The sequence below is a fragment of the Ctenopharyngodon idella genome, chromosome 6 (assembly GCF_019924925.1).
Source record: "Ctenopharyngodon idella isolate HZGC_01 chromosome 6, HZGC01, whole genome shotgun sequence".
Classification (NCBI taxonomy): domain Eukaryota; kingdom Metazoa; phylum Chordata; class Actinopteri; order Cypriniformes; family Xenocyprididae; genus Ctenopharyngodon; species Ctenopharyngodon idella.
This window is the reverse complement of record NC_067225.1, coordinates 23222627-23235188: the sequence shown is the minus strand read 5'-3', so window position 1 is coordinate 23235188 and position 12562 is coordinate 23222627. Positions and strand designations below refer to the sequence as shown.

General features: G+C 35.0%; 2 protein-coding genes across 5 annotated transcripts in view; one reads left to right on the top strand and one right to left on the bottom strand.

The window, feature by feature from the left end:
* The window catches only part of herc2 (HECT and RLD domain containing E3 ubiquitin protein ligase 2), a 53825-nt gene extending 45170 nt beyond the window's left edge, over nucleotides 1-8655 (bottom strand). For 3 of the 4 annotated variants that reach the window (XM_051895990.1, XM_051895993.1, XM_051895992.1), the window contains exons 1-4: nucleotides 8538-8655; nucleotides 6739-6847; nucleotides 3640-3733; nucleotides 3381-3512 (exon numbers count right to left, since the gene is read on the bottom strand). In XM_051895990.1, coding sequence (XP_051751950.1) covers nucleotides 3381-3512; nucleotides 3640-3733; nucleotides 6739-6810 — 298 coding nt within the window. In that variant the 5' untranslated portion in view covers nucleotides 6811-6847; nucleotides 8538-8655. The remainder of the gene's footprint in view (nucleotides 1-3380; nucleotides 3513-3639; nucleotides 3734-6738; nucleotides 6848-8537) is intronic. The other variant, XM_051895991.1, reaches the window with a different exon arrangement.
* A 1005-nt stretch (nucleotides 8656-9660) lies between these two features.
* On the top strand, nucleotides 9661-12494 carry nipa1 (NIPA magnesium transporter 1). Its single transcript, XM_051895999.1, has 5 exons — nucleotides 9661-10187; nucleotides 10304-10351; nucleotides 10438-10528; nucleotides 10729-10889; nucleotides 11645-12494. Exons 1-5 carry the CDS (start codon nucleotides 10073-10075, stop codon nucleotides 12148-12150), a joined length of 921 nt encoding a protein of 306 aa, XP_051751959.1. The 5' UTR covers nucleotides 9661-10072; the 3' UTR covers nucleotides 12151-12494.
* Nucleotides 12495-12562: the final 68 nt, after the last annotated feature.

Genomic DNA, 12562 nt, shown 5'->3' with positions numbered 1-12562 from the left:
GTAAGCCAAGCTGCCTAACCCTCACAGGCCCTGAAGCAGCAGTCTATACAGCACCAATAAGAGGTTATAGTGCATGGAAGTGTGAGTCTGAGCGAGAAAAAGAAAGTGTTTGAGCACGTCACACAAAGATAAGTAAAGGAAATGCTTTTACTTTCCACATAGCCGTTTGACAATTTGTATCGCTTTAAAAGGGTTCTCGCAGAAGCTAAAAAGCACCAGCATCCATTTATTTCCTGCAATTCAATGTTTTGATTCTAGTATAGTAGTAGTTGGTGCTGTTATCAGTAAATGTCCCTTTTTTTCCTTACCACTTTTATTACTAGAACAAATGGAGAGATGATGGGAAATGATAGGGCCCTTCAATTGCTCTCTTTCAGGGGCCAGATTATCCAGATCAAAACACGCAGGCCATTTTACAAAAGGAAAACTGAGGGGGGAAAAAAGATCTTCTACAATCCATATCAAAATGGTCATTTGATAAAGAGTAGTAATTTTACATGAGGAATACATTTAAAACCGAAGAAAATAAAACAGCCTTTTTTTTTTTATAATTTTCCCATTTAGCAAGCAAAATTAAACCTTTCTTTATCCTGCATGTTAGAGTATATCAAGCAATAACCATGAAACCAAAAGTTTTGGGTCTGTAAGAAATTTTTGATGTTTGAAAAAAAAAACAAATGCTTACCGAGGTTTGCTTAAACACAATAAAAACAGTAAAATTTTGAAATACTATCATGCTGCATAATATTTGTGTGGAAACTAATACATTTTCAGTATTCTTTGATGAGTAAAAAGTTCAAAACTACAGCATTTATTCAAATTGTTTCATATAAAAGTCTTTACTGACTTTATTTGCACTAAACTGTGTTAGTGCATTCTTAACGAATAAAAGTATTAATTTCTTTTAAAAAAATTAAATAAGTAAATAAAATCTTATACAGACCCCAAACTTAATTATGGCAACTTCACAGCACCATAAAATCTCTTAACATACAATGATAAAGCCCAGTGTTTATCCTATGATGCTGAATATACAGCGCCATAGAAGAGAAAAAAAAAAAGAAAAAAAAATCTATTTAGTTATTGTAATAAAACATTTTTAAATTGTATGGTGGATGGGCTTCCCCACTACATGAACAAAATTCTGTTTGAAACACTGGTATGGACATAATATTTTGCAATGGGATGTTAAAGAAATTCAATTATAGATTAAAGAGACCTATATTTCACAATCATGCTAGTTTTACTCTTATGAGTGACAGTGTATTTGGGTGGGACACAACCTTAATCAGAGGGGTTACTACCATGTCATGCTGATGGAAAGCCATGTAGGCCCCCCATGAAAATGTTCTTATCATCACCCACCAGAAAGCTGCTCCACCTAGACCTGTCTGTAAACACACATGGCCTACAACCACACATAGGGTAAAAATAACCTCGCAGACAGCATGTACAGTTACCCGAGCCCCAAACACCTCACGCGCCAAGGGGAACCAGAAAACACACACACACAAACCGAGACACATGGAGGGTAACACACACTGCCAGAGAGGGAGTAGGTCACCTATGTGGTGACAGGGCTGAATAACTGGGCCACATTTAGATGTGGCAAATCCATCTGCTATCCTACATTACAGTGCTGTGCTGATGGGGAAACATGGCCAATGGAAACTCAAGAGTTTGCAATTAGATGTCATGTGCTGAGCAGGGAGAACAGTGTGTGAAGTTGGGACCATTGCAGGTGATGAGATGCAGGATGTAGAAAAGGATATTTTCTACTGCATTGTGATGTATATCCGAGTGTAAAAGATTATCAAAAAAGAAAAAAAAAGGGCAGGACTCGATTTTGTCCATCGTATGGAAGCTTGTTTCCGCCATTAAATAATAATAAAAAAAAAAAAAAAAGGTAATTGCGACTTTTTCTCTCTCAATTCTGACTTTCCCCCTCCTCGCAATTGCTAGTTTATCTCACAGTTCTGACTTTTCTCAGAATTCCGTGATATAAACTCGCAATTACGAGGGGAAAAAAAGTCGAGTCCCACCCTTTTTTCTTTTTCGAAAAAACTGACTTTTTCTGACTTTAATTCAATTGCGTGTTATAATGTCCAATTGTGAGGGATAAAAGACTGACGTTTTTTCTCAGAATTGCAAGTTTATATCTCACAATTCTGACTTTATACTCACAATTGCATGTTATAAAGTCAGAATTGTGAGATATAAACTTGCAATTCTGAGAAAAAAAAAAAAAAAAAAAAACAGAATCGCAAGTTATAAAGTCACAATTGCATGATAAAAACTCACAATTGCAAGAAAAAAAAGTCAGAATTGCGCCTTTATATCGCAATTGACTTTTTCCCACGAGTTATAAAGTCAGAATCGTGTGCCAAAGTCAGAAGTCGCAATTCTGACTTTTTTTCTTGCAATTGTAATTTAATTAATCACGCAATTGTGACTTTATAACTCGCGATTCTGTTTGTTTTTTCTCAGAATTGTGAACTGTTTTTCTCACAATAGCGAGTTTATATTACACAATTCTGACTTTATAAAAAGTCAGAATTGTGTAATATAAACTCGCTATTGCGAGAAAAAAAGTCAGAATTGTGAGAAAAAGTCGCAATCACCTTTTTTATTTTTTTATTTCGTGGAGGAAACAAGCTTCCATACCATCAGGAATTGATTGGATCACTGTTATTTGCTATTGCTGTGATCTCATGTGAGTGACAGAAAAGAGATTTTTGCAAGAGGGAGGGGAAGTTATTTAGATTTACGATTACAGTGGCACATGAATTTAAAAAAAAAAAAAAAAAACACACAACAACTAGTGCACTAGTGCTGAATCAAAGGACTATGGAGCAAAATTATAGACACTATCCAGTCTGTAAACTGCATGTAATGATGTCTACACACACTATAGAGAATGCAACTGTTCCTTATTTTGTGTGAGAGACACGTGTACAAGTACTCGAAAATTTGGAAGAGATAGCATTGATTGACCATGAAAACAATGATCAATGTGCGACATGGCTTTCACTGAATTATACACAAGCGTGTTGAAAATGAGCATCATTTTTAATTTTGTGGTTGGTTACAGCAGCATGGTGGGCAGCAACAGCATCCAAAACACTGGACACATTCCTCCATTTTAAACAGCTAGACAGCATGAAACTGAATGAAACAGAGTGCAAGATGTGTGAAATGCGTTTCAGAAAGTATTTTTAGATACGTTTTTTTAGTGTGCGGGAAATCCTATGCAGACTGAGCCAATGACGTATGAGTGGGATGACCTTGCAAGATGGCAGTCAGAGGATGCAGTAATCAGCATGTTGAGTTCAGCACTCTCTATTTGAACCCAGAGCATGTCATTAAGTATCACCACCCACCTGGCTGCCTCCCCCAGTCCCACATCTCAATGATGGAGTGATGGAAAGATGAAGCCGCCACTGCCTCCTCCTCTTCCTTCTTTTCTTTATCGTTTGTATCATCTTTCTTTTGGGTGCAATCAGCACAGTCCTCTGAGAAATTAAGAAGTTTAAAAAAAAAAAAAAAAAAATTAAGAAAACTAAAAAAACATCATGAAAAGAAGCCAACTACACAAATATATAGTAATCCAATAGGATTCAAGGGTAATGTGTCTTTTACCTGGATGGGCGGACTCTTCTCTGTCAAAGACAATTTCTTCATCCTTCACCATCTCGTTCCACATCTCGCTCAGTCCTTCAGGAGAGAAGGCTCGCTGTAACACAGAGGAGATATTGTTATAGTTTCATAATTTTTCCAATTAATTTATTATAATTGTAAGGAAAGAAGACTTAAAGATATATTTTCAGTTTAATGACACAGAAAATATGACATTTAAATATGTTGATAAAAGTAAAGCTACACACACACAGCCGTTTAAAAGTTTGGGGTCGGTAAGATTTTTTTTTTTTATGCTTACCCAAGACTGCATTTATTTGATCAAAAATACAGTAAAAACAGTAATATTGTAAATTAACTGTTTTTTATTGTAATACATTTCAAAATGTAATTTATTCACGTAATATCAAAGTTGAATTTCAGCAGCAATCACACACATGGTCACATGGTCCATCAGGAATCATTTTAATATGCTGATTTGGTGCTCAAGAAAGATTTTTATCATTATTATTATTATTATTTTTTTTTTTTTTTTTTTTTTTGTGGAAACCGTGATACCATTTTTATCAATGTTCTTTGATCAATTAGAAAGCTCAAATGAACAGAATTTACTCGAAATAGAAATATTTTGTAACATTATAAATGTTAACAAAAGTGGCAGAGATGTTTTGGTTACCATTAGCATCTATAACATTTCTATTTCGGCCAACTAGTCAGCACCATCACCTTATAATACTACCAAAGGCTCACAGAGTACTTGAGCAGTAATTACTGAAACTCAGAGTCCAGACTCAAGTTTCAAATGTCAAAAAATTAAACCAACTGTAAAAAGCAGAGAGACTTTCACAACCAAGTTGATGCTAATAACAGCTACAGCACCTTGAGCAATACTCCAAACAAATGTCACAGAGACTCAAACATACAGACACACACATAAACCCCATTTTGGGGTGTTGATTTCATAAGTCATCATTGCACTACTACCAAGAATCAGTACTAAATTCATCCAGTGTTTAGAAACTGAATCTGTGTTGAACAATTATTCACAGCAGAAGTATTTTCCCTTCAAAACATGAGGGGACATCTCTGCAGACAAGATGTCAATAATCATATATATATATATATATAGCACATTTACACGCTTCTTAATTTAGAAAATGCCACATTTTTATAAGCCAAACCGTTTGGTGTGACAACTGAAAAATCTAAAATAGACATAATCGAAAACCATAGTCCTCACAGAATTGGACAGTGTGGAGAGAAAAAGATTGCTGTATAATCTACTAACACACTTAACAGCACAAACCTATTTTAAAACAGTTAAAAACCATTTGTGTGTGTAAAAATATAAATGGAAGTTAACATTAACCTATCGTATTTGGTGGTCATATCAACTATCACTAACAAAAAGCTACTACAAAGCAGTATTACCATGGTTTTGGGACATTTTGGGACAATTTACTCTTTAAAGTACCATGTAATATCTAAATGATTATGAATATTAGAGTATATGAATATGGTAATCATTCAGTACTATTTTATATTCAAAAGAACAATGGTATTAGCTACATGGTACTTTTTAGAAGACTTGGGTATCATTTAGTAGAAATGCAAGATCAGCTCTCCGTTAATTTTGGTTAAATGTTCGTTTTGGTCAACCTAACATTTAGTTTGTGTTCACATTTGTAGTTTAGTTCTCTTGGTTCTTCTGGTCCAAAAAAAAAAAAAAAAGAAAAAGAAAAAAAAGAAAAAGAAAATACTACATTTAGTACATTCACACAATTATTATTTATCACCAAACCTACAAAAAAAAAAAAAAAAAAAAAAAAAAAAAAAAGGATGTATATTTTGTAACGGAACTTGTCGAACCTCCAAAACAATGCTTTGTGCTGGGCAAAATGCACCCGCTGTATGTGCGTACATATGATGGAGCTGATAACTCGTGAAGAGCTTATAAAATGTGTAAATTTGTCCGCGTTGGTCCGCGTTGTCTTCCTATTTCATTCGAACCCCACCATAGTTCGTTTGGAAGTGGACCGAGACCCATCTTTTCAGCAGGCTTTGTCCGCTTGTTTGGTGCGCATATTTAGCATGGTAGCGTTCACACTTATTCAAATGATATATTAACAGAGCAATTGCACCAGGGTTCATTTTAATTGAGCCAAACATGCCCTTGTTAACTACCAAAAATTCTAATTGATTAAAGGGGGGAGGAGGCATGATGACATGGCAACAAGATGGTTAATAATTAGGGCTACACAATTAATTGAAGTAAAACCAAAATCGTGATATGGCTTAGTGTGGATATCAAATCACAAAGGATGCGATTTTCATCAGAAGAATCACAATTACACTTTTTCATGCAGTGCTATTAATAACATCTCATGTTCAAATTTAGGAAAAACAACAAAATGATTCAGCTTCTAACATTGAAATCACTGAAACATAACTGAACAACAAAAGTTAAGCAAACTTTCAAAAACAAAATTGACAAGCTAACATGTCTTGTTTCAAGCTCTAGTCTCCCAAAATAAATAATTCTTCTTTATATATATTTCTCAGAAACAAAAAGAAACCTAAACAGCTTCTGGCAAGTTCACAATATTCATAAAAATCTGGCTGAATGAAAAGTCTCCCTGTAAACACCAACAGGAGGTCAGAAAAAATAAACATAAAGAGACTTCTGTTTGCTTTGAGAGCTCTGACAGCAAGGCACATTGACTGAAATGCTGTTACCCCATTGCTAAGGGAACAGTGTTTAAAAACACACACAATACAAGCTTTTCAACAGTTTAGGACCTCAAGCAATGCAACTGACCAGAAGAAATTATTTATCTACTGCCATTCAGCATCAGTACTCACCGAGAGACAAGATACAAAAGATTTTCAGTGTCAACAAACAATTTCTGTTTCTGCTGAGACTTAGTACCCACATTGCTAAATGTTGACCAACAGTGCAACCAAGTAGCTTTCGGATAAGGACTTTAATAAATCCCTGCCCCCCTAAAAAAACATAAACACTCTATATTTAGCATCAAGGCTGGGACATCCTAGACGACAATATTTGGACCGATGACAAAATTCATTCATGACAAAATTTACCTGCAAGTCTATCTTCAGCCATTTGTCATGGAAGCGCAGCTGGGCATCAAGGGAAAAAGATGGAGACGGCATCCTTCCCTCGGCTCTCCAGGCTGCAGATGCAGCCTTCCTTAAAGAGACACATTCACGAAACAAACAACAAGTTAACACTGTGGCGTGAAGTTCTGACAAGCAAATCAAATCATGTCAAGCTATCTATTTCTCATTAAAACAACTATCCCACCCCAGTTAATATTGATTATTTGCATATAGATTTTTTCCAAAGGCACAGTAGTTCAGTCAGTGCAGTACGGCGTGTAGTTGATTATATAACCTGGCAGTTTCAGATAATTGGGAACCAACTTCATAGCCAAATTTTAAAATGTATTCATTCTTCATTCAGTATAATACCTGGTGTTAAAGATTCATCATAAATATCTAACGCATTACAAAAATAAAATAGGCTTAGAAAATCACACCAAGTAATTTTAAAGGGACAGGTCATCCCACATTGAAAATGTTCCAAATCCAGACATTTTCGATAATTTTTGAAGGATGTCTTTTCCATGAAATGAATGGTGAAGGAAAGTACTCAAAATCAAAATAGTCCACACTACTCAAGCACTAGGCTATATTTCAAGTCTTCTAGCATGATATCTTTGTGAAACACACCAAAATTACGTCGGGTCAGAGGTCACCCTTCCGACGGAACTAGACTCTCTCATGAACGTGCATACAGCCGTTAATGGAAGCCAGTGACTATAGTTTAAATATGAATATTTTTCTAACAAAAACCCATTGCTTCGCTTCAGACACACTGGAGTCGTATGGATTACTTTTATGATGGATGGGCTTTTTGGAGCTTCAAAAACTCAGGCACTGTTCAACGCTCGGAAGAACCAGGATATTATTTAATATAACTCTGACTGTTCGGCTGAAAGAAGAAAGTCATATACAACTAGGATGACTTGAGGGTGAGTAAATGGGATAATTTTTATTTTTGGGTGAACTATATCTTTAACCACTGAGATCAAATCATTGAATCAATGAATTGAACTCAAGAATCACCCAGACTGATTCTGCGAAAAAGAGCAAGCAATTCTTGGAATATAAGCGCACAAGTAAAATAGACAATTTTATAAGGGATTTTGTATCCATTATGAGATATTTTTTAGTCATCCTTCATTGTCATTGCAAAACACATTCTTCAAAATTTCAAAATGGCTTCGAACTGACACAAGGATCGGCAAATGTTGACAAACGTTTAATTTTTGTGTGAACTGTCCCTTTAACTTCAAGCCTAATCAACCTTGAAATGTTATAATGTGTCTTCCACCTCTTCCCGCAATGCATAAAAACGGACAAATGAGCAATATTTAGCATACAAGTTGTAAAATATGAAAATAACATCATTAAAAAATATATTAAAATATGATTGTGGAACTGTGTTAAAGCATACAGACCTGATCGGACAGGAGAGCATCACTGAAATAATTTATTAAAATAAACTGGGTGTTGGCTTGGTCACATTCTTCTATCCGTATCTAATCTCCTATGTCAACATCTAGATGTGTATAAAATATTGTTGTTGTTGCTGCTGTTTTAATCAACAGATGTTGCTGTAATGCTGCAGGTTGCTATCTGTGATCGTGTGTTGTTGATGGAACTCAGGCTGTCAGCCGTTAGCAGCTACAAGACAGGACGTTCCCAAATACAGCGCTCTGACCTGCTATTCTTGAACACAACACAGCCTATTAATACCGCAACCCAGCTATCTTTTCCTATCCTAAAAGTCATAACGGAATCAACGCATCTTTTACCTGTTCGGTTGTCTTATTGAATCCTTGCTGCTTCGGTCCTACCACCAGCTTCACTGCACTTTAATGTCGGCCATGTCGTGTGTTGACTGACAGTATCTGCAGCCAAACAAATGTAGAAGAACCAGATGACGTACATCAATCGGAGGGCGGGACGACGCAAGGGCCAATCACAGGCTGGGATAGACACACATGGAGCACGGCGTTCATTAAAATTGAGAATTTATAAAATGACGTAAATTTAGTTTTACCGCATAAACTATAATATACAAAAATTTTAAGCTAAAAATGTATAGGGGATATATATATCATATTCTTTGACCCGTCATATTCTTTGACAATTTCAATCATTTTTTGATTCCACTAGGTTCCTTTAATTGCTGGTAAAGGTAAAGTACAAATATTCAGTGTAGTTTCAAAATTAATAAGAGGTCATAAAATTGCATGTGTAATTATAAAAGAATTAGGAGTTTTAGATGGAATATAGCATGCACCGCAGCACTAATTTTTCTTTATTTATTTGATTTTATTTAGTTATTAATTTAGTATGTACAAAGTATAAATGTGGGACTAACTAATGAAATCCTCTATATTTAAAATGCCCTTGTTCTGAATTTTTAATGAAATTTTTTATTATTGCTTAAATGAAATACAAACCATGCCTCACATAAATAAACATAAAGATAAAAGACAGAAAAATATTACAATCAAAATGTTAATCATCAAAAAATATTCATCCTAAAAATACATTGCACAGCTTAAGGGCTTTTTTATGCATAGGTTATAAGAATTTGAAGAAGATCGATTTCTTCTGCAAATACTATCTGAATATGTATAAAATAATTGTCCAAAAACAGAACATTATTAACCATAAATTCAATATCACAATTCATAGAAAAAAACTACACACTTTATAATCTTAACCAAACAAAAAGGTTGCCACAAATTGTTTTAGAAAATTTGCATGAATAAAATAAATATTCCAATGTATTTTTTATGAAAATTCTGTGGTCATTTAATCACTCTCATGAGACTGACAGCCAAAAAGTTACTACTCACTTATGTTGCATTTTTTTTTTTTTTTTTTTTTTTATACAATAAAAGTGAATGGTGGCAGTTGAACTATGTAAGCTTACTTTTTATATTACAACGCCACCTGCTGTTAACAGCTTGAAGATCTGCGCAGCCACCTCATATTTGTACTACAGATATTTTGAAACTCAAGCAATGCAAGGAAAACAGCATGGGGCTTTTAAATATAATTATACTGTTTTATTTGCGTTAAAAGCGCATTACTTTATCTGTTAGATTACTCTTTATTAGTTTAGTCCTCTGCTTTAACCAGTAGAGGTCGTTAGTTTGGCAAGGAACTCCTGTGAATGAACTTCCGGGATGTAATGTATGCCTATTCATATGTTTTTTTGCATTTCTAGGCGAATAACAAAGTCCACAACATAACAAGCCTATTAGGGCTTCATCATCACCAGTCAGAGTGATTTAAAGACTTACACTGACCGTTCATAAACTCGCATATATTTATGGACGACACTTCATTCCCAGTCGCTGGTGTTGCGATAGCCGTTGTGTCCAGTTTTATAAATGGATCCACGTTTGTACTACAGAAAAAGGGGATACTGCGAGCCCGCAAATCAGGTATTACACATCAGAAGACCATTATTCCCCTATTTTGTCCCAAAGAAAAGTTACAAGTCCTGTCCAGATAAAACTGCCCAGATTTAATATTTAAAGGATAAACTATGTCATTACAGGTGGAACTTACCTGGCTGACTGTGTGTGGTGGTGTGGTACACTTGCAAGTGAGTTATACCTCTATATATGCAAATAAAATTAAACTAATGTTAATAATAGTAGTTTAAAATTGTGTGTTTATGCTTTTTTTAAGTGATTGTGGGACAAATAGGGAATTTTCTGGCATACAATGTTGCCCCGGCAGTTGTGGTCACTCCCCTTGGAGCCCTGGGTGTCCTGTTTGGGTGAATTTCTTTATTATATTAATAATTGATATTTTTCACTAATTGAAATGTATTCAATGCTGTGGTCTGAGCGATCTCAAAATAAATATTACTGCAGCAACAACATTTGACATTAATTTCACATTTAAATCACCATATCAGAGCACCTCTACTGTGACCTGGAGTGATTTATGTGATTTTGTCTTTTCATCATTAATCAGGGCCATTCTGGCATCCTGGCTGCTTCAAGAACATCTCAATCTCATAGGGAAACTTGGCTGCGCTTTGTGCTGTTGTGGTTCAGTTGTGCTCATCATTCACTCACCCAAGTCGGAAAATGTGACATCAAGAGCAGAACTAGAGGAAAGACTGATGGGTCCAGGTATGATAAACATGACTGGTGGTGGAGCCATAATTCATCTATTCTCAATGGTAGTCTTGTGGTTAAAGTGATAGTTAACCCGAAAATGAGAATTCTGTCATCATTTACACACCCTCATGTTGTTCCAAACCTGTGTGACTTTCTTTCATCTGTGCAACTAAAAAGAAGACATTATGATGAATGTTGGTAGTAATGTTGGTTTCGGTTCCCATTGACTTCCATATTGTGGACAAAAAATACAATGTAAGTCAATGGGAACCAAAACGGTTTTCTTACGAGCATTATTCAAAATGTTGTGTTCTGCAGAAGAAAGAAACAACATGAGGGTGAGTAAATGATGACAGAATTTTCATTTTTGGGTGAACTATACCTTTAAGAATAAGGGCCGAAAACACAAAACTGATACAAAGGATACCACATGAATTGCAAAGTTATGGAAATCATCTATTGTACTTTTGTGCAAATCACTTAACGGCAGATTTTTCCAAGGGGGCTATTCCTGCAAATAGTGTCTATTAGTTTGCTTTGGATATGAGCATTTGCAACTCTTTTTTTTTTTTTGGTCTGTTTTTGCATAATACATCGATACTTGCCTAACAAAAAAAAAAAATATATATATATATAAGAATTTTAAAGGTCCATTTGTTTTCTCTGGAATGAGTCCTGTTTCATCATCATTATATTAATTGAAGTGTGGAGAAATAACCTTAACTCACTCTCATACATACCATACCATATTTCCATTTATGTTTCAGTGTTCCTGGTGTACATCTCACTGGTGGTCTTGTTACTGATCATACTGATTGGTTGGTTATCTCCAGTTCACGGAAAATCCAACATTATGGTGTACGTGGGCATCTGTTCTCTCCTTGGGAGTTTCACTGTGCCGAGCAGCAAAGGCCTGGGACTGGCTGCTCAGGAGGCCTTCGGTGGAACACCTACAAGTGATAGCAGAGCACTTTACCTCTTCCTGGGGTTGCTGGGAATTCTCATAGTCAGTATTCTGATCCAGTTCACCTTTATCAACAAAGCCTTGGAGAACTTTAGCTCTAATATGTTTGAGGCCATTTACTATGTGACCTTCACCTCATGTGTCATCCTGGCCTCCGCAATTCTTTTCAGGGAATGGACAGCACTCTGTATTGTGGACTGTTTGGGTATTCTGTGTGGTTTTATCACAGTATCTGTGGGTGTTGCCTTATTACGCATCTCTCAAGAAGCTAAACTTGCATGGAGCCAAACCAAAGCTAAAGAGGACTAACTTATGAGCACATTTTTTTTTTTAATCAATACCTGACAGAGTTGGTTTCACAAACACAAATGGGATATGATGTGTTACTAGTAATTCACCAAATAAGGGAGTAAATTCAGTAGTAAATCCAAATAAGGGAGAAGTCCTATAACATTTTATAGACTAGATTATATTAATTTAAAAAAATGTATTTTAATATGGAATTTACCCTGATTATTATGCATCAGTTTTAACTCAGTCACTAAATACTTTTTTAATAAAAATAAAATAATGATTTAATAATTATATAATTATTTAACTTAATTATAATATATAATACATTTAATTGCTTATAACCTCTGTTTGAATAAATCACAATTTCTCCATTATAAGAAATGGTTCTCTTGGTGTTAATGCTTTTTTTTTTTTTTTTAGATTTGTA